The following is a 26,979-nucleotide window of genomic DNA, read 5'->3' on the forward strand; positions in this document are numbered from 1 at the left end:
AAGAATCTTTGTCGAACATTTTGCACCACATTACTAGCTTTCATCTGAATCTGATTTGCCACGCTGTTGTTGTTGTTGTTCCTGCGTCTCTTTCAGGCTCTTTTATGGGCATCAACTTCTTCATGCGGTTGACCCATGGCCACTTTGACAAGGTGCCAGTATTTTCAACGCCTTCATATTAGGAATCGCATTAGTGGAGCTCACCTTGATGTGATCTAATGTTTTTGTAGAGATAGAAAATTTTACAAATGAAGATATTGGGGGCCATTACCCCTAAATTGATTTCGTTAAATGAATTAAGGGCATGTTTGGGATAGTTTATGTAGGAAGCACTTTTGGTCATAAGTATATTTTTTAGAAACATTTCTTCTGCTTATAAGCATTTTGTCTAAAAGCACTTTCTATTTGATGAACGTCAAAATTTTTAGTACTTCCTGTAGAGCATCAAGCGTTTTTATTCGCCAAAACTAGTTTTAAGTTCTTCTATCAAACATTGTGGGAAACTCTTTCAATTGTTTAGAAAGTATTTCGAGTTCCTACGGAAACAATCTCAAACATCACTTAATCATTTAACGACAATTAGTGTGGTGGTAATGCTTTCTACCCATTACAAATAAGCATAAACTCTCTCTAAATTATTGGACCACATCTTGAGGCGGGCCCCAACAAAGTGATGTCTAAGTTTCAAACAATTAAAAGCTGAAGGAAAGCTAAAACATGATTACGTTTATGAGAGAATAAAGAACCTCCAGAATCTGGGTAGCAGAGACAACGATATGGTGGTGCGCCTCTTTCTTCTCATCCCCAGCTCCTTTGCTCCAAATCTGCATTAAAACATAAAAGCCATTAGGCACTTGCACAAATGTACACAGAGAAAAAAAAAAGAAAAAAAAAAAAGTGAGAGATGGATGGGTTGACTCCGTACCCAGGCCATTGTGCTGTGCGTTTTGGTTGGTTTGGTTCTTTTTCTTGTAGTTGAGTTGTTGAAAATGGGAGATCAGTGGAAAATGAGGAGAGATATATGGCGGGTATTTAAGGATTGTATTCAAGATTAATTCCCATTTTAAATTTAAATGCTGTCATGTCATACAGGGTCTTTGTTTTCTTATAAGGTTGGGGTGGGTTTATTTTCTTCTTTCTCGTTCGGAGGAGTTGGAATGAAGTGGACTAACGCTCTAATGGCAAATTTTGATAATTACGAGTGTTGTTAAGGTTTTAAGAAGCTGCTTTCTTGGAAAATGGATTTGTATAATTTTTACATGGTTCGAATGCCAACATCCACTTTTAATGTATGTGGGGTGGGCTAGCTTTTTCTTTGAAATCTAAAACCCTAATAACGTCTATTTTTCTGAATATTATTTTAGAAGTGGTGGAGTCCACACTAATGTAAGGTACGTGTATTGAATTGAGATTTTAATGGATTATTTTGAAGCTTAAAAGTACAGTGGTATTCAATTATGATTTTTAAGTAATCAATAAAATTCTTGTGGTATTCAATTAGGATTTTTAAATAATCAATGCAAGTCCGGTGGTATTCAATTAGGACTTTTAAAAGATAAGAAAAAGTACCGTGATATTCAAAAACTTACTGATTTTAATGTATTTCATTAAATTGTGTATTGTGTGAGATTTTTGAGTGTGTAATACAAACAACAAATCACATAAGAAATCCCACCCTCCTATGCCTGATTCTTATATATGCTCTCATAGTTTTTTTTTTCCCATTATTTTTTTATGCTTTCTACTGTGCAAAAAGATATAAATCTAAAACAAAAAACAAAGAACTCTTCAGTGGGTGGGCTCGTGTGTCTCGATTGGTTTCCCCTCCTACCTAGGTAGTGGTGGCATTGGTCCCGTGGTCTTGAGGTTGTGGCTGAAGCTAAGTGGTGGGTACTTTGGCTTGGACTTGGTTTTTTTATTTTATTCTTTTATTCTTTTATTTTGCAGATTTGGGTGTTCCTCATATCTATCCTGGATCCATATGTTTTTGGGGACAGTCAATTGATTTGGTCGACTTGGGTGGTCTTGCTGGAACTTTCGTGGTTCTTAGAGCAGACAAGCTAGCTATGTGGATTTGCTTTTCATTGTAGTTGCAGTTTTATGTTGTATTATTTTGCTTGTGAGAGTTAATGGTAGTTTTGCATTTGTAGTTGAGTGCATGTGAGTGGTGTTCTTGCATGTTATGTCTAGGCTCTCAGTATCTTTAATGTATTCATTTTGGTCATGTGTGGCTATGTTGGGAGTTACATTGTTGATGTCAGTGTACTTTCCTTGGACTAACATTTGATGGTTATTGTGCCACTATCTTTGTATTAACCCTAAAACTTGAGTATATGTATCCTAAAAATTGGGCAAATTCCTTCAAGTTATGTATAGGTGAATGATGATGAGTGATAGAGTTCAAGCTTATATAATTGCAATCTATCAAAATCATAAGTAAAATCCTAAGTGAATTAAAATAATAAGTAAAATCATGTAATTGCAATCTATTAAAATCATGAGTAAAATCATATAATTACAAATCTGGCTGAAATCCATTACATTAAAATCATGTAATTACAATATGTTAAAATCTCAATTGAATACACCCCCCTAAGAGTGGCGGTGTTTATTATTTTAGAAGTTGCTATCATTTTACTCTACCTACATAAATAATGTACCTATTATTCTCTGTCACTGTCCCACCCACTAGCCATGTCTTCTCTCTCACTCTCTCTTTTTCTCTGTCTCTCTCTCTCTATCACCTTTTTCGTCTTCTCTCTGATTCGTTGTGGTTTCTATATGAAATCGACGAAACTGAGCTAATTCTAAATGTCATTCTTCTGAAAAGGCACACAAACGATGTCAATTCGGTGGCCAGTGCCAACAAATTGATATGGTTTGGTTGGGTTGCCAAACCCTAATTTGACATCTAATTTTATCTAGGGTTAGAATTAAATTCGTTCTAATTGACCTCAAGCTCAGGAATAGCAATGGACCGAGTATGGCAATACCGTCACCGTCCCCACTTCGCATCCCCGGCCCCCACTGGCAGAATCACCCATAAGGCTATGGTGGGCTGTAGCCCAGGTTGATTTTTGAAGTAAAAACAAACCTATATATATGGCAAAGTAGCAACTACAAAACATTAAGGAAATATGAAGTCTAATGGTTGTTTAAGGAAAGGATTTTGAAGGAAAAAAAAACCTATATTGACCACCATAAACTACAACACATTAAGAAAATATTATTTTTCTCAAGTTTATTTAATTCACTACTATCTTTTGGCTGTTATATTCTATCAATAAGCGCATGACACAATTTGAATAGGGATCTCTTGGACCACAGGAGTCCAAGAGATTGTGGTCACTCACCGTTGGATGTTAATCTAACAGTTCAAAAAAGTTTCTTAAAAAGAGTGCAAGAATGAGTGAACCGTTGAATTTACATCTAACGGAATGACCACAAATCTCTTGGACCCCTGTAGTCCAAGAGATCGGGATTGCACCTTGATAATATGTATTTTTTGGTTGCATTTAATATGCATTTGTCTTATGTTAAATTTATTTATATTTTTGGTTTATATGATTTAATGTACACTTTTTATTTATAGAAAAATTGTAGAAACACTACTAAAAAAAACGAAATAGACGACGGTAATCCACCGTCGTTGTGATGCTTTGAAAACCGTCGTTAAATCGATCGCCATCTTTTGAAGTATCAAACTACGACGGCTTTTCACCGTCGTCGTCTATCTGTAAAGACGACCTTTTTTTACCAAAAATCGTCGTTGTTATTATGTAAAGACGACGGTCTGTTGTTAAAAACCGTCGTTGTTTATGTGTAAAGACGACGGTTTATACAAAATTGTCGTTATTTATGGGTAAAGACGACGGTTTTCATTTAAAAGACGACAGTATTTTGTTAAAACCGTCATCATCTATGTGTAAAGACGTCGGTATTTTGCTAAAAAGCGTCATTGATTGTATATAAAGATAATGGTATTGTGTTCAAAACGGTCATTGATTATATGTACAAATGACGGTTTTTTCAAAAAAAACCATCATTTTATTATCTTTAAATCTGTTGTCTAATAAGTTCCCAAGCTATTACATTTTAATTTTTTATTTCCTATGATTCTATACAACTATTTTAACTAGAAAACCAATTATAATACTTCATTAACGAATATACACTCAACCCAGCGTGTTTTAAAAGACGACGTTTGTTCACTCTCAAGCAGCCTAGAGTGTTTTGAAAATTGAGACAACCCAACTTGATTTTAGTGGTGTATAAGGTGACATATAACGATGGTTTTGTAAACCCGTCTTCTTTTAAAACACGACGACGGTTTTAAGCTATATTGTCGTTTATTTTGTGTCGTGGTTTCATGAATTTCCAGTAGTGAAACCATAAGTTTAAATAAAAATCAATTAATTCAGCCTCCATTACGATTTCTTCCTATTTGACTTTCTCCTCCATCTTGGCTCACCATAATTTTTGATTGATCAATCTTGTAACCAAACCTTAACAAATATAGATCATATTCAAAAGGAAAGAATTGTTTCACAAGAAGTCTCTTCATCCTACGCCAAAAAGCGATAGGAATTTTACCTTGTTGCTTCCTAGATTTTTGCATATTATCCTGCCGAGTGGAGTATGATTCACAACCTTGTTAAGCGATATTATTTTCGTGATATGATTACCATGATGCAGGACTGGTAAAAAAAACTCCATGGTGACTGGTCGGATTTCGTCAGAGAGCAGCAAACGTGGAACAAAGAACTGATGACCGGTCGAGTTGATCAACCATCCTTAATCCCTTTTCTAACATTTGCTCCCCAACATTTCTAGCAACAATCATCTCGATTGTAATAGTAGCGTAGGCCCATTCTACATCAATGCAAGCTCTAATCCACCTTCAAAAACCACAAGAAACTCCAAAACCTTCAACAAAAGGATGGCACACTAAAAGAACCTCAACTCTTACAAAAAATTGAAAAGAGAAATCGCCACTAAAAGGAATTGAAAAGAGAGCACAGAACAAGTGTTGAGCGAGAGACTTGAAAAGAGGTTAAGTATTCACATAGGAAGCTGAGAGAGAAAAAGAAACGAGCAAAAGGAAAGGAAGGGAAAGGACGCTATTGAATCTTTATGTTTGTGCGAGCTGTGTGAAATCGACATACGAAATGGATAAGATAAGAACAGTGCTCAAAGCGTGAAATGCAAAACAGAGAAGATGAGCAAACTGAATTTGGGCCTCTTGATTGAGCTTTTTCTAAAGCAAAACATAAAACCCAATCAAACGCAAAACAAAAAATACTTCATTTATCACATCCTTATTAGTAAAACATTATATCTGAAACAAGAAAGGGGCAAACCCCAAATTGCAGTAGTGAGAAATATAGACTGTGAACCTTATACAACTCAAAACGCACGTAAAAATATAAACAAAAGAAGCCTCACTCCTGCAACGTATGAATTGCCATCCTCATGTTCATTTGTTCTGCCACCCTTTCTTATGATATTTAAGATCGATCCCATTTTTATGCCCTATGCCTTTACTTTCTCTTTGCCTTGTCTTTGTCGGGTTTTCTCTTTGCCTTGTCTTTGTCGGCCTTTCTCTTTGCCTTCTCGTTCTCCTTTCTCTTTGCCTTGTCTTTGTCCGCCTTTCTCTTTGCCTTCTCGTTCTCCTTTCTCTTTGCCTTGTCTTTGTCCGCCTTTGCCTTCTCGTTCTCCTTTCTTTGCCTTCTCCTTCTCCTCAGTTCTTTTTTTTTTTGGGTCGAACTTCTCCTCTGTTGAAAATTGAAATTGAAGTTGAAACGAACGATGGCTATCCCTCCTTTGGTGGATGAGAGAAAAATAACGAGAGAACTTTGTAAGAAATAGAAAATAATAAAAATAAAGGAAAAAGAAAAATGGTGTACGGGAGAGTGAGAAAATGGATGAAAGAAAAAGCATAGTTTTTTTGCTTAATGCAGGGCATGCGATGATGCTTATAAAAGGCACCAACCTTGTACGTTTATGTCATCCTCAAGAAAGAACTTAAAAGGGTTTTCTAGGTCAGAAAACAAAAGGGAGTTGGTCGAGGGAGAATTTAATAGAGGGTATATCTCTTGGGTGTGAGTGTGATATTCACAGGTTTGAGAGAGGGTGTATGATGTTGGATACGGGCTCGGGTTGGGTTATAGGACTCTTGAACGGTTTCTGTATCATATCTGTAAGTTTTTCCATATATTTTGTGAGTTTGCCTTTTCATTATTATGAGGTGTCATATAAATAATAAATAGAGTTATATTTAAATTAAGATATTATGAGACTTTTATTCAGATAATGATTAAATGGAATAACTGTTACAGGAGGTGGATATCATCCATTATCTCCACGTTTTGGCTAGCAGTTGTCTCTTAATAGGAGAGTCAGTTGTAAAGCAACTTGTATAAAAGGCTTGGTCTCTGCTCTCATATTTACACGTTCATATTCTGTATGCTTGCCCTATTGAAAGCTTTGACATTTTGGAATACTGAGAGGAGAAGATCATCTTGTATATCTGATTATGACTAATTCAAGTAAGTCTTATCTCTACTTGTTCTATTGTTTAATTATCAAATTTGTGTTAAGGTGTGGTTTAAGTGCTAAATTGGTTCAAGATTATTTTGAATACAGTATAACTTACATGTGGTATCAGAGCTTTCAATTCAGCCTTGAACTCATCTTTTTTGGTTAACGTTTATCGACATTGTGTCATTTATGATTATCCTTGTTTTTTGTTTTTTGTTTTTTTTTTATTTGTCTTTTTCCGCTGCGTTAATGATTATACTTGTAATTTTTATATCATTATATTTTGATGCACTTGTGATGTTACTTGCTGATTATTCAATTTGATCAATAAACATTAAGAATCAAATTCAGTCTCAATTGATTTGTCTAATGGTTTTTTGATGAAGTTTGTTGATTTAATTAAATTAACAAGATTATATACTGGGATGATTTTGGGATTGGATGGGTAAACTGCCAAAGTGGTTTATCTGATCCTTTGCTATTTAAAATCAATTTTGATGCTCAGTTTGTAGTTTATAAACATTAACAGGTAGATTTTCTTCCAAAGAAGTTGTCTACTGGGTTTGGCTATAAACTAATGTCTAGTGAGTCATAAAAAACTTGGTTAGTATTATTTAATCTCACCCAAAGGTGTTGAATTTGTACTAATTCTTGTGCTTTATGCTTGGCTATGCAAATTTTTGTTTTGATAGTTCATTACATTTATAGAGTGATTTCTTGCCTAAAGGTGTGATCATTTTCTATAACTTAAGTTTGACTAAAGCATTTAGATATCAGTTTTAGTCACAATTGTTGTGAACTTCGAAGCTTATGTTCTGTTCCTATAATTAATGGCAAGTTTCAATATGTTAAACCTTATTAACATTGAGAAACTGAATGGGACCAACTTCAAGACATGGAAGCAACAAATTGATATGAATTTGGGATTACTTGAGTTCACCATAGCTTTTAAGGAGCCTAAGCCAGCAGCTTTGACTAATATCAGTAGTCAAGAAGAAAAGGATTTTAAGAAATGGGAGAGAGCAAATGATATGTCTTTGCTTATAATGCAAAATTCAATGGAAGAGCACATCAGAGGAGGCATCCCAGGCTGTGATCTTGCTAAGGATTATATGGAAGCTGTGGAGGAAAAGTTTAAGAGGTCTGACAAGGCTGAATCAAGTTCTTATCTTACTACACTCACTTCAACCAAGTTTGATGGAACTGGGAGCATGAGAGAGCATCTCCTCAAACTTGTTAATGTGGCAAACAAGCTCAACAATCTGGATTTGCAGATTACTGATCAATTCCTTGTTCATATGGCTCTCAATTCCTTGTCTTCTGATTATGAGCAAGTGAAGATCAACTACAATACCCAGAAAGAGACTTGGACTGTCAATGAACTTATTGCTATTTGTTGTCAAGAGGAGGAGAGATTAAAAAAGGGCAAAGCTGAAGTTGTCAATTTCGTACATGCTGGGAAAGGAAAGAAAGTAGCTATAGTCAATAAATCTGGAAATCCCAATCAGAAGACAAATGCACCTAAAACGGGTTCATATTCCAATTCAAAGAAAAATGCTCATAACTCTGTTGTGCCTGCTCAAAACTCTACTACTACCACTAGTTCTGGTCTTAAACCTAACAAAGACATTTTCAAAAAATGTTTCTTTTGCAAATCTGCTGAGCATGTGAGGAAAGATTGCCCTGGTTTTAAGGCATGGCTCATTAAGAAAGGTATTCAAATTGTTGATGTTTTTGTTACTGTTGAAACAAATTTGGTTTTTATTCCACAAAACTCATGGTGGTTTGACACTGGTTGCACTGTTCATATTACTAATTCATTGCAGGGATTCAAAAGCCAGAAGGACCAAAATAGAGAGATCTACAAAGTCTTTGTTGGAAATGGAACAAAAGTAGAAGTAGAGTCTGTTGGTAGTGTTAAGTTAGAGTTGTCATCTGGTTTTATTTTAGTATTGAATAATGTTCTTTATGTACCTTCAATGCGAAGGAATTTACTTTCAGTTTCAAAGCTTGTTAAGGATGGTTTTTCTTATATTGGTGATGCTGAAAGTATTCGTATTTTTCACAAAAATCAGTTTGATAAATTACTTGGTTATGCTTTTCTTAATGGTGACTTGTGGCAGCTTTAGTGTACTTATTTTCATGAATGTTTCCATATTGTTGATTCTGTTTCTAAGAGAATGCTCAATAATGACAGATCTTCTATGCTTTGGCATAGGAGATTAGGGCATATATCAAAGGATAGAATGGAACGATTAATGAAAAGACAGATATTGCCAGATTTGGATTTCAATGATTTTGAGACATGTATTGACTGTTTTAAAGGCAAAACCACAAGCACAAGGAAAATAAACTCAACTAGAAGCAGTAACTTGTTAGAGATAATACATACAGATGTTTGTGGTCCATTTCCAACAAAGACAATATGTGGAAATTTCTATTTTGTTCTCTTTATAGATGATTTTTCTAGATATTCATATTTGTATTTGATTTCTGAAAAATCACAAGTTTTAAACTGTTTCAAAGTTTTCAAATTAGAAGTTGAAAATCAGCTTAACCAAACCATTAAAGTTGTAAGATCAGATCGTGGTGGAGAATATTTTGGCAGGCATACAGAGGCTGGACAACAAAAGGGTCCTTTTGCTATTTTTCTTCAAGAGCAAGGCATTGTAGCACAATATACAACACCTGGAACTCCACATCAAAATGGAGTGGCAGAGAGGAGAAATAGGACACTGAAGGATATGGTTAGAAGCATGTTGTCTCATTCCCAGTTACCAGAATTTCTGTGGGGCGAAGCCATAAAGACAGCTAATTATATTTTGAATAGAGTACCAAGTAAGTCAATTCCTTCCACGCCATTTGAGATATGGACAGGTAGAAAACCAAGCTTCAATCATTTTCATACATGGGGCTGCAGATCTGAAGCTAGGCTTTACCATCCAACAGAAAAGAAGCTTGATATGAGAACCACTAGTTGTTACTTCGTTGGTTATTCTGAGAAGTCTAAAGGATTTAAGTTTTATTGTCCTACTTTGCATACAAGAATTGCAGAGACTAATAATGCTAAGTTTATTGAGGATTTTATTGTCCTACTTTCCTCACAGTCCAAAAATTCTTATATTTTTGAAGAAATTGATAAAACTTCAGTTGCATCCTCAGGAAACTCAATATCAATTCCAGTGCCAATTTCATGTTCAACATCTGAGATAGTTGCAAATAATGTTCCACAGCCACAAGTATTTGAAGAACCGATTGAGGAAGCAGATGTATTGCCTATTCTAGAACCAGAAGTACAGGCAGAACTGCTAATCCCGAGCTCGCACTTCGAAGGTCTCAAAGACCGAGGAGATCTGCAATTCCTGGTGATTATATGGTGTATTTACAGGAAGTTGAATTTAACATTGGAGATCTTGATGATCCTGTTTCTTACAGAGAAGCCATGGAAAGTTCTCAATCAACTCTTTGGCAAGCTGCTATGGAAGAGGAATTAGCTTCTATGGACAAGAATGGTGTTTGGACTTTGATTGAGCCTATTGCTGGTGTCAAACCAATAGGCTGCAAGTGGATTTACAAGACTAAAAGGGATTCTCAAGGAAGAGTTGAAAGGTTGAAGGCAAGGCTAGTTGCAAAGGGGTTTACACAAAGAGAAGGTTTAGATTACTCTGAAACTTTCTCTCCTGTGTCAACCAAAGATTCTTTTAGAATTATCATGGCTCTCACAGCACACTTCAATCTTGAATTACACCAAATGGATGTGAAGACTGCTTTCCTCAATGGTTTTCTCAAAGAAGATATTTTCATGAAGCAGCCACCAGGATTCATTGAAAGGGGGAAAGAGAACTTTGTCTGTAAGTTAAATAAGTCAATATATGGACTTAAACAGGCTTCTCGACAGTGGTATTTAAGGTTTGATCAGGTTGTGACTTCATTTGGTTTTGTTGAAAACAGATTTGATAATTGCATCTACATGAAAATGGTGAAGTCCAATTTTATTTTTCTGGTTCTTTATGTAGACGATATACTCTTGGCAAGTTCAAATGTTCAATTGCTTCAAGATACTAAGAGTATGCTCTCTAGTAGTTTTGATATGAAGGATTTAGGTGAGGCTCATTTTGTTTTGGGCATTGAGATTGTTAGAGACAGGTCAAGAAGAGTTTTGGGGTTATCTCAGAACAATTACATTGACAGAGTTCTTAAAAGGTTCAACATGGAAAGATGTAGTGGTGGTGATGTTCCAATTGGTAAGGGTGATACATTTTCTACTCATCAATGTCCTGTGACAGATTTTGAAATTGAGGCTATGAAAGATAAGCCTTATGCTTCCTTGGTAGGTAGTGTGATGTATGCTCAAGTTTGTACTAGACCAGACTTGGCATTTGCACTAAGTGTACTAGGAAGGTTTCAATCAAATCCTGGTATTGCTCATTGGAATGCAAGCAAAAAGGTTCTCAGATATTTGCAAAAGACTAAATCATATGTGCTGTGTTATCATTATGTGGATTCACTTGATTTAGTTTGCTATTCAGATGCTGATTTGGGAGGCTGTGTTGATGACAGAATGTCAACAAGTGGCTATATGTTTATCTTAGCTGGTGGTGCAGTTTCATGGAGAAGTAAGAAGCAAACTACCAGATCAGTGTCTACAATGGAATCTGAATATATTGGATGTTTTGAAGCTGCAAGGCAATGTGTTTGGTTAAAGAATTTGATTCACAGTATGAAAATTGTCAAGAGTATAGAGAGGCCATTGAAGCTATATTGTGATAATAGTTCAGCTGTGTTCTTTGCCAAAAACAATAAAAGATCTGATGCTTCAAGGCTGCTGGATATCAAGTACTTGACACTTCAGGACAAGGTCAAAGATGGAGTCATTGATATTGAGCATCTTGGCACTTTGCATATGATAGCAGATCCTTTAACAAAAGCTTTGCATGTGACTGCATTTCAAAGACTAGTGCCAAAAATGGGTCTGCAAGCTTCGATTGATCTGTTTTGAATGTGGGAGTAAGGTAATTCTTCACCTTTGAATATTTTAATATTTTTTCTGGTTCTAGTGCTGTGTTTATGAAGTCTTTGAAAAGTTATGTTGAAATTGAATGATGTTCATGACATCATAAGACCAACGAAATTTGGGAGTCTCATGGTACCGAGACTCACACTTCCTATTCCATGTCAGCAACATTACATTATGATATGATCAGTTTGTGATTTTAGAGTGCTGGTGCAATTTAAGTGTGTCAAGTTTTCTAAAGTTCAGCTCTTTATATCAGTATGGTTAGTTGTCAAAAGTCATCTATAATTTCATATAACTCAGTGATCACTGTTGATTATTCAATATGATATTTTTTGTTTGATGAATTGGCTACACTCATGTGGGAGAATGTAAGTTTTTCCATATATTTTGTGAGTTTGCCTTTTCATTATTATGAGGTGTCATATAAATAATAAATAGAGTTATATTTAAATTAAGATATTATGAGACTTTTATTCAGATAATGATTAAATGGAATAACATTACAGGAGGTGGATATCATCCATTATCTCCACGTTTTGGCTAGCAGTTGTCTCTTAATAGGAGAGTCAGTTGTAAAGCAACTTGTATAAAAGGCTTGGTCTCTGCTCTCATATTTACACGTTCATATTCTGTATGCTTGCCCTATTGAAAGCTTTGACATTTTGGAATACTGAGAGGAGAAGATCATCTTGTATATCTGATTATGACTAATTCAAGTAAGTCTTATCTCTACTTGTTCTATTGTTTAATTATCAAATTTGTGTTAAGGTGTGGTTTAAGTGCTAAATTGGTTCAAGATTATTTTGAATACAGTATAACTTACAATATCGTCATATCAGTTTATTTTCAATACGGTCAATTGACCGTATTGAAAATAACAAGTCTATGAGTAAATTGACCGTATTGAAAATAAACTGATATGACGATATGATAAGAGTCCTATAACCCAACCCGAGCGGGAGTTTCACTAAAACACCCAAAATGGGGGTTGAAATTATAAAAAAACCCAATCATTATTTAAACATATAAACACACCCAAAACCCATCATTACACACACTCAAAACCCATTTATAAACACACCCAAAAAGTTGACTTTGGGGTTGATTTTGGGTGTGTTTCTATGTTTAAATAGTACTTGAGTTTTTTTATAAATAGATGTCTATGATTGTGTTTATTTATAAATTTGTATTTTAATTAAAGCAATTTTCACAAAACAGGTTTTACGAACTACCTATTTTGTTTGCGATATCCCCTCCAACTTTTGCCACGATAGCAGCACCCTTCAGCAACTTAAGACCAGCGGCAAGAAGTTTGCCGACGCCACCTAAATTCAATAATTAAATAACAAAGATGCTTAACCACCGAAATTAAATAACAAAGTTTGCCCACTCATCAGTAATTAAATAACAAAGGTGCTTAACCACCGAAATTCAGAGTACTAATTTTTTTATTTTTTTATTTTTTTATTTTATGACAAAAAATTTAGAGAGAAGGACGGCTACCCCATTCCAGAATCAGGGCATACTAAGGTTCTTTGAGAACGTTCTTAGCTGCATTCAAGAAAAACTAAACCCGAAATTATTTTGAGATGAAATCATCTCTCCGCCTAAAAAATTGTTTATAGAAAAAACATACACTATTGTGCACCTTTAATTAAGCTACGCAGCATATAGAAGAAAGCCAAGCATTCGAATTCGACCCAAAAAAGAAAAGTCAACTAAGTGAAGAAAAGAGCTGACTAACTTCGCGGAGCTGCTTTCCGACTGCCTTTTCTTGCGGCCTTACGTTCTGCAGAAGATTCCACTGGAATACGTTTGCTTCTGTCGCCAGCCTCAGCGCGTTTGTTCTGCATTAAAAAAATTGCAGAAAACCCATTAATCACACACAACACAAGTGCGTGCATACACAAAGAGAAAACTGAGATTTTAAGCCGGATCAAGTTTGCCGACGAACGTTTGCCATCCTGAGTAGTTTTGGTTGCTTTTTTTTTTTTCTTTCTTTCTTGTCAACAACAGAGTCGAAATGTGAGATGGGTGCAAGATCAGGAGAGATATGGTGGCCATGTTAAAGAAACAAAGACCGGTTCTCCATTTCATATAGAATATTTTTATAATTTAGGCCCTTATATTGGGTATAATAGCTAATCTCCCTTTTTTTTCTTTTTTTTTGTCATGAACTTGAGTTTTAGGTATGTAATTAGGGTCATTGTTTATGCTAAACGGCGCATATGTACCTTTTGGTTTTCTGAAAGGCTTTTTATCACAAATGGTCCATTACGTTTGCAAAATTATCACCTTTTGTTCTTAACGTTTTTTTTGTGACACTAATAGTCCTTAAAGTTATCATTTACACATCAAAATGGTCCATGCCGTTAGCTTCCGTCAAATTTTCTGTTAAATTGCTGATATGACACGTGTATGGAGCCTACACATCCAATGGTATAAAGCCACGTGGCTTTAAATAAAATAAAAATATATTTTAAATATTTTAAAACGTAAATCCATAAAAACAAAAACAAAAATACCTGCACCCTCTGCATTCTCACTCTGCCAGCGCTCTTCCCCCTTGCAGACCCACCTTTTGTCTCTCTCTCCCTCCTCTTCCTCTCTTCTCAATCGGGACTTGGAAGAGCTTCAAGAGCTCTCGACTTCTTCTAACACCAACCCACGAATCTTTCCGTACAATGTGAAGCAGCAATGCTGGGAAAAGGCCGGGAAGATCAGAGGTCGAGACCCAGACCGGTGGCGTCAGGACGCTCTTTGAAACACCATGTTCCGGAAGCTCGTCGGTTGCCCAGGTTGCCTCTGTCATGATTATGATCACATCGTGCCTTACTCTAAGGTAATTCCTCGTTCTCTTTCAAATTCACCATTTTTATGATTTTTTGTGCGTTTCTGTTTGTTGGCCTTGATTCTTTGATTTGTGCTTGGAGTTTTGTGAAGTTGGTTCATTGTGGTTTTGGCTATTAAGGCTCCGTTTAGGATGCATTTGATATATATCTTTCCTTTCTTGTTTGGTGACTTTCCATGGAATCGGATTATTTCTGTTGGTAGCATTCTGTATACAAAGAGATGCATTTTTCCAAGGGGGGAAGGGCGCTTGTAGAGTGAGAATGCAGAAGGTGCAGGTATTTTTGTTTTTGTTTTTATGGATTTAAGTTTTAAAATATATTTTTATTTTATTTAAAGCCACGTGGCTTTATACCATTGGATGTGTGGGCTCCACACACGTGCCATGTCAGCAATTTAACAGAAAATTTGACGGAAGCTAACGGCATGGACTATTTTGATATGTAAATGATAACCTTAAGAACCATTAGTGTCACAAAAAAATGTTAAGGACGAAAGGTGATAATTTTGCAAATGTCAAGGACCATTTGTGATAAAAAGCATTTCTGAAAATAATGATAAATTGCCAGGGGGGCCAATTTTGAAGTCCACTTAATACGTCCACATTTGAACAAACTTGATGAGAAATTTTTAAGATTGTCGTCACATGGCATGCCAGGTAGTGTTATAAATTTACTGTTATAAGTTATTTAGTTAGGTTTAATTAGTTTTTAATTAAATAATGCTGACATAGCCACGTAGAGACCAAGTCAAGCTGGAGTCCTAGAATGTAGAAGTTGTGGTTTAGTCTGTTCACCATGTTCAAATTTGCTTCCGTTGCTTAAGGTAGTTGAACTCCACAAAATCTGCACTTGTTGTGTTAGTGGTTATTGTGGAGATTGTTATTTTGTAAGCTTTGTTTTTCAGATATATATAAGAGAGGAAAACTGCAGTATCCTTGTACTGTGAAATACCTTTGTTCAAAGAATCCTTTTACGTTTAAGTTAATTCCAGTTTCTCAATATTCGGTATCAGAGCCCCTTCAGGGCTTGAATAAACTTGAAAAAGGTGAGAGATTGTGTCTTGCAACAGCAAGAAACAATGGCAACTGACAAAGCCACTGAGAGTTTTGTTCAACCAGCGATTCCAAGATTTGATGGTCAATACGACCATTGAGCACGCTGATGGAAAACTTTCTCAGATCAAAGGAATATTGGAATCTTGTGGAATTAGGAATTGACGCCCCAACATAGGGAGTTGTGTTGACTAAACAACAACAAAAGAGGGTTGCTGAATAGAAGCTTAAGGACTTGAAGGTGAAAAACTACCTCTTTCAGGCACTTGATCGATCTATCTTGGAGACTATACTCGAGAAGGAGACCTCCAAACAAATATGGGATTCTTTGAAAAAGAAATATGAAGGGTCAGAGAGGGTGAAGCGTGCAGTGCTTCAAACTCTAACAAGAGACTTTGAAACTCTGCAAATGAAATCAGGAGAGTCCATCACTGATTTCTTTGCCAGAACTCTGGGAATAGCAAGCAAGATGAGATCCAATGGTGGCACCAGGGAAGAAGTCAAAGTTGTGGAGAAAATTATGAGATCATTGACTCTAAAATTTGATTACATTGTCTGTTCAATTGAAGAGGCAAAGAATGTTGCTGAGTTACGAGTTGATAAACTACAAAGCTCTTTGTTAGTGCATGAACAAAGACTTAATCACACCATTGCTAGTGAAGAACAAACAGCTCTGAAAGCTTCCACATTTTCTGAGCCCTCAAGTTCTGGAGGAGGAAGAGGTGGACGTGGTAGAGGAAGAGGTGGTTGAGGTCATTGAGGTGGGGGACGGTCTAGACATAGAGATGACATCAAGCAAGGATTGAAATATCGGCCGATACACCGATATATCTACCGATATATCGGTATTTTCAACTATCGACACTGATACTGGGGGGTAAGGCCATATCTTCCCCTGTATTGACGATATATCCTCCGATAAGTGCGATATTCTCGATATTTTGTCTATATCCCCGATATTTTCCAATACCTGTAATAGAACCCAAAAAAAATTCAGAAGTTTTGAAGGCAATTGAAGCAAATTGAAACCCCAAAATTGCTAATCCTTGCCTAGAATACTATAATTTATTAATATGAAGAATTTATGCACAGTCCACTGCCCACATAACTCCAATCCATCTGAAGAAGACATGGCGATCAATTTTGGATCTATGAGCATAGGAACTAGACCTACTATTAACTCAAATGAATCTTATTATGGCTATGGTTATGTCGTGTCTGATTATAGTGGAACTAGTTATGGAGCTCAAGATTATGAAACAGATTATGGACCTACTAATTGGGTTAATCCTAACTATCCTATATATGAAAGGATAGTAGGGAGATCGAGAGAGACTTATGTGCACCATGTTCTAACATGGCTTACAAACTGCTCGGGTTACATGACTTGGTATGATTATTGTATGAATTTGGATGGTTGTTCCTCATTATTTGAACCTCATAGAAGCTCTTCATTTAGGTAGGTGGACACTTATCTAAATTGTAATCCAATGTTTAAACAAACTATGGATTTATGCATGGTTTATTCATTCTAATCAAAATTTTATTTTCAAAATTTTCATTAATGCGCATTACATACCACTTATATTTCATCAATGTATATCTTATTATTAGTAAATTTTGAGTTTTATTTGTTCAATACATTCATTGATAATGTACATAACATCCATGAAAGTTTTACACCAAAATTATGTGTTTCAATGCCTATATCTGTTCTTTTTGTTGATTTTTCCCAATACCTAAAACGATAACGATATATCCCTCGAAATATCTATAAATTGGAGGCCCGATATTATCTGCGCAGCCGATATTTTAATCCTCGACAACAAGTCATCTCATGTTTTCAAAAGAGATGATGACTCTGAAGAAAAAGGAGCATACCACTTTGACAAGTCAAAAGTGGAGTGCTATAGATTTGGAAATTTTGGGCACTACAAGAATGAGTGCTACACAAAGTTACCAAAAGAAAAAGGAGAAAAGTCATGGAGAAAAAGAAGGAGGAAGAGACACTTTTGATGGGCTTTCAAGCATTGACAGAGACTGATCAGGAGAGATGGTATGTGGACACAGGTTGTAGCAATCACATGAGTGGATGTAAGTCTTCCTTTATTAATTTGGATGAAAGCTTTTGTTGTGATTTTAGACAACTTGAAAAATGGAGATTATAAAGATTAGTCTAAACACAAATTATACTCGCAAGTGCACAAGGTCAATCGTAATATACTATGGCAAATACGAGGTCATTCCCACGAGGATTGAGTTCAACTTCCAATTAGTCTAACCTAATTTACTTTACAAAATACTTTAACTACTCTAATTATATAAACAAGAAATTAAACACGTAGCATACTCACATAAACACAAAAGGGGTTTTTGAAAGAATGATTTAATTAACAACGAAATTAAAATACAAAATAGTAGAAAGTCACGAAACACAAGATGAGAAATTCAAATTGATAAAAGCACTAGGACAATGAAGTCACCACTAGTAATCCGATCTAGCCTCTTATTCACCTACCTATTTACTAACCATTTGATGTCGCATTTTTCATGAATTACCTATGGTATTTAGGCTAACTCGTATATTCCTACTTGCAATTCGCCTATGGTATTTAGGTCAAATATCAACACATAGAAACTCATTAAGATCAGTGAAAACCTCGAATAAGCATGCAAACCCTAGGAGTATGGTATTTACCCTAGACGAATTACAAATCATAATCACAAGAAGCAAGCCTCAAATTAAGTATGGTATTTACTCTAATTTGCATTCGATTAACTCAATTAAAAGTCTAGATGGTGATCAAGCATCAAGATAATCAACCAAGTTATTAAGCACAGTGATTAAGAATCCAACATCAAATAACAATCAATAGATAAGTAAAATAAGAAAACTAGATTATCATACTAGGGCTACATCATGCCCTATCAAGAGAAAATTAGTTACACATAATCATAAAATTCGATATAAACAAAAAAATAAGGAAGAAATAATCAAACTTAGCCAATTGCGGTACTCTTCTAGTGTCAACAATTTCTCCTCGTCTTTTCGTCCCCTCAAGGGAGTTGTTTCTCATGCTTAAATAAACGCCCCACGTCTATTCTTTAAAAATTTAGCCCTACATGGCTGGAGATGAAAAATTTTAGCCATGTACTATTCTTTAAAAAATTAATATTTTGGGGGGCTAAATTTTTAGCCCTGGACTACATTTAGCCCTATGGCTGGAGATGGCCTAATAAGTCCTTTTTAAATCAAATTCTCTTACAAAAATTAAGTATAAAGAGTACATAAATGTGTAAATTTATGGACTTATCAAATACAAACAACTTAGATTTTGCTAGTTCTCGAGCAAAACAAAACGAAAAGTAAAAAAAAAAGAACAAAGACTCAATGCACGCAAGCGATCGACTAACTTCCCAATATTGATCTCAGAGATAATCAGCAACTGTTAACTAACTTCCAAGAAATATGCAACAATAACTCAAAACATTATTAAGGGGTTAGCCAAACTTTAATTGAACAACTTGGATGTAGTATGTGAAATAGCCAACAACCCACGACTTAAGCTTTACACAAGTTAAATAACCAAATAAGAACAAACTTCAACTTCAAATCTCATCAAGGATATTCACTCCAATAAAAGCACTCGAAATTTGACTAGTTATTGTCACTCATAAATATGTGAGAGGAACCAAAGCAATAGGATGTACTCACATAATTGAAATAAAGGCACATGACATAGATAAAAGATCTCATGGAAAGATACCGCATACTTGAAAACATTTAAACTATCCGACCATAGTCCTTCCACACCTATTCTCCACATGAGAAACCACACTTCTCCTTGGATCAAGTAGGACTTTCACTAAGGTTGTAATGGGGCTTAGGGTGATGGGTGAAGCAAGTAAAAGATATGGATGAACAAATTCTAAGAAATTCATTGAGCTTTCCATGAGAATTATGACATCTTGCAATTTGAGCACGAAACTGCATACTGATACTGTCTTGAATTTTTTTTTTTTTTTGTTTCACTTTTTTTTTTCCCTAACTCCATTAGCTTTCTAATCAACCCATGTAGCGAGTGTTAGGCCAGTGACTTCCAGGCTAGATAGCTTTAGGGCATTAAATGTAAAACACTCCTAGTGCTTAATAACTCGAGTTGAAAAGGCTTCGAAATTAGTTTTTTTTGTTTTGTTGAAATAGTATCCCTTACTTTCCACATGATTGAACAATTTGTGCAAATCTCCCTTAAAAACGAAAATACTCTACAAAACTCCTTAGAAAGGTATATGATAAACATATGATAGATTAAGGTGAGGAGAATTGGGTAAAGAATGAAAAAGGCTTACATAAAAAGCACAAGGGGGTTAACTAGGGATAAAAGTGATATGGGTTGTCTTGAAGAGCTCAAACGAAAGAAACAAGCCCTATATCACTTCCTAGAATCCATGTGGTTCTTGAAATATGCCTAAAATAGATAATGAAAGTAGTTCTAGCAAACAGTTTAAACATCTTCAAGTATTTGACCAAAACAAAGAATAATGAGATCACAATGACGTAGACAAAAAAAATATTATTGAATATCATATAACACTCAAGAAAGGAAGACATAGGCTCAAAAATTCACATAATGAGGGTTATATAAGTTACACTAGCTCTTATTTAGCCATTTAAATAATGTAAAATCCCCAATCGAAACTCATATTAATATGGCTATGTGCATAAGGATTTCCCAAGTCTAATCACAAAAATAGGGTTAACACAAAGATAATGTAAAGACTTAGTGTCACGCTCAAAACTTCTTAAAAGTTAATTGCAAATAAAATTCAATCTCATCATAGAATTGAGAAGTGACTACCACAAACAAATAAAAACAAGACCCTAAGTAAAGGAAAATATTTTTGGGTTTTATGACATTTTTCATATTTTTTTTTACTTATTTATTATTTTTTAAAAGAAAAAAAAAATAAATATAAATAAATAAAATAAATAAATAAAAACTGATTAAATAAAAACCAAAAGTTGAAAAGAATCGAAAATCAATAAACAAAACTGTAGTTCTAACCCGGGCGCAAAGAATTACATTTATCTCACAAAATACTTGGCCAAACTTCACGTTCTTTATATGGTTGCCATACTATATTACATTTGACCTTGTGCACTCGCGAGTATAATTTGTATTTAGACTAATCTTTATAATCTCCATTTTTCAGGTTGTCTAAAATCACAACAAGTTTTTGATGTCATCTACTATGCAAGGTTCTGAGCAAGTTCTTCAAGTTAATTTGTTTCAGCGACCTCGGAATGATCCATATTCGAACACCTATAATTCGGGGTGGCGTAACCACCCAAATTTTCATGGAGCAACCAACAACAACAAGCTAACTCTACTCGTCCAATTCATCACCAAGGGCAGCCTTCAAGTGAACCTAAGAAACCAGCGTTTGAAGACTTAATTGCTCAGTTTGTACAGACTTCTCAACAAAATCAAATGCAAGTGTCCATCAATAAATTAGAAACTCAAGGAGGCCAACTCGCAACTATTATGCATGATAGGGTGCAAGGCACATTCCCAAGCCAACCTGAAATTAATCCCCAAAATTATGAGCATGCCAAGGCTATTAGAACGCTGCGAAGTGGAAAATCTTATGGTCCACAAGAGAATGGTGCACCAAATGCTGGCCACGCCAAAGATCATGTCAAGAAAAACGGTGAAGATGTGGATATTACTTCTAACAAGCCAAAAATAGTCCCACCTATGTCATCTATTACAGCTGCAGCTAACAAGCCAAAGGAAGAGAGTTACACGCCATCTTTGCCATTCCTACATCGTGTTCACAAGCAAAAGAAGGACCAACACATGTTTGATATTCTGGTGATTTTTAAGAAAGTGCATATCAACATTCTCTTGCTTTAAGCAATTCAACAACTTCCTTCTTATGCAAAATTATTGAAGGATGCATGTACAAATAAGAGAAGATTCTCACCGCATGAAAAAGTGTTATTAACTGAAGAGTGTAGTGCGGTGTTGCTCAAGAAATTACCTCCAAAACTGAAGGACCCAGGGAGTTTTATAATTCCTTGCATTATTAGTGATGTTCAATTTGATAAAGCATTTTTAGATTTAGGCTCAAGCATTAACCTTATGCCTTTGCCTATTTTTCCGAGATTAGGTATTGGAGAGCTCAATAGTACTTCTGTTTCTCTTCAACTTGCGGACAGATCAGTCACATATTCTAAAGGAATCACTGAAGACATGTTGATCAAAGTGAAGCAATTTGTGTTGCCGGCTAATTTCCTAGTTTTTGACATGGAGGAAGACCGCGACATCCCACTCTTGGTAGGCCATCCCTTTCTTGCTACAACTGGTACATTGATTGATGTGCAACAAGGAACTTTAACTTTGAGAGTTCAAGGAGAATCCGTTGAGTTTAAGGTGTTTGAAGCTATTAAAAAATCGGGGGACTTGGAAGAGTGTAGCCGCATTGACATTGTCGAGACCCTTGCACATGCAAACTTCCTAGCAAATTCCACCGATGGTTTGTTACAAATTTGCTTAGCAAATCCTGAGTTACAACTAGCAGCGGAAGAGGAAGCATTGGACATAGTGGCGGCACTAAATTATGCTCCAACTTACCCTCAAAGGTAGAGGCATGAGGTGGAAAGCCTTGGCTCTCTAATAGCTCGAATTGTACCATCTATTGAGAAGGCGCCTAAGCTTGAACTAAAACTATTGCCTGAACATCTCAAGTATGCATATTTAGGAGAGAATGATACATTACCAGTCATCATTGCCGCCACTCTCACTTCCATTGAAGAGGAGAAGCTGCTGCGTGTATTAAGAGAGTTTAAATCAGTGCTTGGATGGACCATCGTTGATATCAAAGGCATAAGCCCATCGATTTGTATGCACAAAATACTTTTGAAGGAGAACTCGAAGCCGATCGTTGAGGCGCAAAGGCGATTGAACCCCAATATGAAGGACGTTGTACGAACTGAAGTTTTAAAGCTAATAGATGCTGACGTTATCTATCCCATGTTGGATAGTGCGTGGGTTAGTCCAGTGCATGTCGTCCCAAAAATATCTGGAATTATAGTTGTACAAAATGAGAATAATGAACTAGTTCCAACTCGCATGACAACTGGGTGGAGAGTTTGTATTGATTACAAGAAGTTGAACTTTTCTACTCGTAAAGATCATTTTCCCCTTCCATTTATCTATCAAATGTTAGAAAGGTTAGCTGCTCATTTGGAACGTTTGCGTAAAGGAGAATGCCATTTGGATTGTGTAACGCTTCAGCCACTTTCTAGCGATGTATGCTAAGTATCTTTTTTGATATGGTAGAGCGAATTGTAGAGGTTTTTATAGATGATTTTTCCTTATTCGGTTCTTCTTTTGATAATTGTTTATCTAATCTAACCTTGGTTTTGGAATGATGCAGGGCAACTAATCTTATTTTGAATTGGGAAAAATTTCATTCTATTGTTAACCATGGAATTGTGCTAGGTCATTTGATTTCCAACAAGGGCATAGAAGTGGACAAAGCGAAGATTGACTTGATTGCTAAGTTGCCACCACCAACTTCAGTGAAGGGAATCTGATCTTTCCTAGGACACACTGGTTTTTATCATCACTTCATCAAGGATTTCTCCAAGATAGCCAACCCCTATGCAACCTCCATGCTAAGGATGCCTCGTTTGAGTTTGATGATAATTGTTTGCTTGCTTTTAACACTTTAAAATAGCTTCTAACCACTACACCTATTATCATTGCTCCGGATTGGAGTTTACCTTTTGAACTAATATGTGATGCTAGTGATTATGTAGTTGGTGCTGTTCTAGGGCAAAGGAAGGACAATTTACCTCATGTAATTTATTATGGCAGCCGTACTTTGAATGATGCCCAGCTCAATTACTCGACAACGGAGAAGGATCTCTTAGCTGTGATCTTTGCATTAGAGAAGTTTAGGTCTTACCTCATCGGCTCGAAGGTTGTTGTGTACATTGATCATGCTGCCTTCAAGTATCTCTTGTCAAAGAAAGAAGCTAGCCAAGGTTAATTCGTTGGGTTTTGTTGCTCCAAGAGTTCAACTTGGAAATAAGAGACAAAAAAGGTGCGGAGAATATTGTAGCTGACCATCTTTCACGCCTCACCCAAGTTAGTGAAGATAAGAAAGTTAGTGAAGATAAGAAAGACATGCTTCCCCTAAATGAGAGCTTTCCCGATGAGCAGCTCTTTACCATTCGTCATGAGGTGCCATGGTACGCAGACATTGCAAATTATCTCGTAGGAGGAGTTGTCCCAACTAATTTGAGTAACCAACAAAAGAAGAAATTACTCTATGACATCAAATTCTATTTCTGGGGTGAGCCTTATCTCTACAAGTATTGTCCTGATCAGATCATAAGACGATGTGTTCCAGCCACTGAAAAGGAGAGTGTTCTACGATTTTGTCATCACTATTTATGTGAAGGTCACTTTGGTGTGAATAGGACTGCAACTAAGGTTTTGCAAAATGGTTTCAACTGGCCTACATTGTTTCGGGATGCCCATGATTGGTGTGCTATGTGTGACAAATGCCAAAGTGTTTGTAATCTTTCCAAACATAATGAGTTGCCCTTGCAAAGCATCCTCGTGGTAGAATTGTTCGATATATGAGGCATCGATTTTATGGGACCAGTTCCATCCTCTTATAGTAATCAATATATTCTTGTAGTTGTAGAGTATGTTTCTAATTGGGTGGAGGCAGTGGCATCTCCAACAAATGATCACAAGGTTGTCCTATGGTTTCTCCAAGGCACTATCTTCCCAAGGTTTGGCACGCCTGGAGCTTTGATTAGAGATGAGGGCCCTCACTTCATCAACAAGCCTTTGAAGGCGCTCTTAGCTAAATACAACATCACACATAAGGTGGCCACTCCTTATCACCCACAAATAAGCGGGGCAAGTGGAGGGGTCTAACCGTGAAATCAAACGCATCCTAGAGAAGACGGTAAATGCTTTTAGGAAGGATTGGTCCCTCAAGTTGAATGCCGCATTGTGGGCATATCAGACAGCTTTCAAGACCCCAATTAGCATGTCTCATTTTCATTTGGTCTATGGCAAGGCTTGTCATATTCCGGTGGAACTAGAACACAAGGCCTTTTGGGCAATCAAGAAACTTAGTTATGATTATCAAGCTACTGGAGAAAAAAGGAAGTTACAGCTCAATGAATTAGAAGAAATAAGGAATAATGCATATGAAAACTCCAAAATTTACAAGGAGAAGACGAAGTTGTTTTATGATTAGTCCATACTATGTAAAGAGTTTCATCCTGGTCAGAAGGTTTTACTCTTTAACTCAAGGCTAAAACTCTTCCCTGGCAAGCTTAAGTCACGATGGTATGGACCCTTCCTTATATTGCAAGTCTTTCCACATGGTGCCGTTGAAATTCAGAATATTAAAGATGTGTCGACCTTCAAAGTGAATGGTCATCGCTTGAAGCCTTACCTCGAGTCACCCTTTGACATATAGAAGACCTCACTCCCTTTGAGTGAACCAGCAGATTCTATCTAGTCTCCTTGCATCAAAGTCTAGCTCACGACCTTAACCTAAGCGCTTCTTGGGAGGCAACCCAAGCATTCTCACCTTTGTTTTCGTTTGTTTTTGTTTCTTTGTCTTTAGTTTCGGTGTGATTTCTCTTGCATTTGTCACGTTTTTGTTATTGTTATTTTTGTTAAGTTTTGCATCATCAAACACAGGATTTTCTAGCCCTAGGATGTTTGCAACACGTTTCAGATGTGTTACAATAGTTTTTTTGGTCATTTGTTGAAGTTAAATGCCAGAAAATAGCAACATAGCTTAGTAGGTTCTTATTTTGGTCAAAATCAAAATTTTTGCCTAATGTCTTTTTTGTTGTTTTTTAGGGCAATCTGAAGTGACCAACGTGTTTAGAATGGTTATTATGATGTTTTGGACCAGGTTTGGGGGTCTCCGGTGGCCTACATTATGTTTTAGAACAATTTGAAGGTAAAAATTAGGACCTAAAACACAAAAAAAGGCAGTTGCTGTTTGCCAAGAATTTGAAGCTTTTTCATCACCAAAGAGGTTTTAGCGACGGTGTTCATATGATTTTTCGTCACCATAGAAGTTTTAGCAGCGTTGTCTATCAAATTTTTCGTCGCTAAAAGTCGGATTTCCAGATTTTTATGATTACATATCCAGCTCAATTTCGTTCCAATTTCATCGCATTCCAAGAGTTTTAGGAGCTATTACGGGTCTGTTGACATTCCAAGAAGCAAGTTGTGGGTGTTTAAGTTCGTCACATTGTCTATTCTCTCTCACTTCGACATATTCTACGCTTTGCTCATCCATACATATTCTACGCATTGTCCTCTGTCTTTGTTTCAAATTCTGTTCTTATCCGCTGCGGTTTTTGTATTTTCGCCTGCGCGCGTTCTTGGTTTTTTCACTCTGAATCCAAAATACAACGTCATTCCCACAAGGATTGAGTTCAACTTCCAATTAGTCTAACCTAATTTACTTCACAAAATACTTTTACTACTCTAATTATATGAACAAGAAATTAAACATGTAGCATACTCACGTAAACACAAAAGGGGTTTTTGAAAGAATGATTTAATTAATAACGAAATTAAAAGACAAAATAAGTAGAAAGTCACGAAATACAAGATGAGAAATTCAAATTGATAAAAGCACTAGTATAATGAATTCACCATTAGTAATCCGATCTAGCCACTTATTCACCTACCTATTTACTAACCATTTGATGTCGCCGCTTAGTTTTCCTTTTTCATGAATTACCTATGGTATTTAGACTAACTCGTATATTCCTACATGCAATTCGCCTATGGTATTTAGGTCAAATATCAACACATAAAAACTCATTAAGATCAGTGAAAACCTCGAATAAGCATGTAAACCCTAGGAGTATGGTATTTACCCTAGACAAATTACAAATCCTAATCACAAGAAGCAAGCCTCAAATTAAGTATGGTATTTACTCTAATTTGCATCCGATTAACTCAATTAAAAGTCTAGATGGTGATCAAACATCAAGATAATCAACCAAGTTATTAAGCACAATGATTAAGAATCCAACATCAAACGGCAATCAATAGATAAGTAAAATAAGAAAACTAGATTATCATACTAGGGCTGCATCATGCCCTATAAAGAGAAAATTAGTTACACATAATCATAGAATTCGACATAAACAAAAACATAAGGAAAAACAATCAAACTTAGCCAATTGCGGTACTTTTCCAGCATCAACAATTTCTCCTCGTCTTTTCTCCCCTCCAAGGGAGTTGTTTCTCATGCTGAAATAAAACACCCCACGTCTATTCCTACCCTAGCTGGGCTTTTACAGCAGCCCAAAAATAAAGAAAAACCTAATTAAAACATAAATTCAAAATGGGTAAGTAATTGACTCAGCTTCCTACTTGAAGTGGGATAACAAGTCAGTTACTTTGCAGGCACGTTTGGGTTTATTCCTCCTCCAAGAAAATTCAGA

General features: G+C 35.9%; 2 protein-coding genes and 1 pseudogene across 2 annotated transcripts; 2 read left to right on the plus strand and 1 right to left on the minus strand.

Moving 5' to 3' along the window:
- Positions 1–5,283: 5,283 nt before the first annotated feature.
- Positions 5,284–13,645, minus strand: LOC148921501 (uncharacterized). Its single transcript, XM_089055859.1, has 4 exons — positions 13,512–13,645; positions 13,302–13,404; positions 12,790–12,882; positions 5,284–5,821 (listed from the first exon to the last, which is right to left on the minus strand). The coding sequence occupies exons 1-4, from the start codon at positions 13,518–13,520 to the stop codon at positions 5,541–5,543; spliced, it is 486 nt and encodes a 161-aa protein (XP_088911985.1). The 5' UTR covers positions 13,521–13,645; the 3' UTR covers positions 5,284–5,540.
- Positions 7,256–8,611, plus strand: LOC148921502 (uncharacterized). Its single transcript, XM_089055812.1, has 2 exons — positions 7,256–8,253; positions 8,367–8,611. Exons 1-2 carry the CDS (start codon positions 7,371–7,373, stop codon positions 8,393–8,395), a joined length of 912 nt encoding a protein of 303 aa, XP_088911938.1. The 5' UTR covers positions 7,256–7,370; the 3' UTR covers positions 8,396–8,611.
- A 7,083-nt stretch (positions 13,646–20,728) lies between the features above and the next one.
- On the plus strand, positions 20,729–24,424 carry LOC148921503 (uncharacterized; annotated as a pseudogene).
- The last annotated feature ends 2,555 nt before the right edge of the window (positions 24,425–26,979 follow it).

The sequence above is a fragment of the Prunus mume genome, linkage group LG1 (genome assembly GCF_029339155.1).
Source record: "Prunus mume cultivar Tortuosa linkage group LG1, ASM2933915v1, whole genome shotgun sequence".
Taxonomy (NCBI): domain Eukaryota; kingdom Viridiplantae; phylum Streptophyta; class Magnoliopsida; order Rosales; family Rosaceae; genus Prunus; species Prunus mume.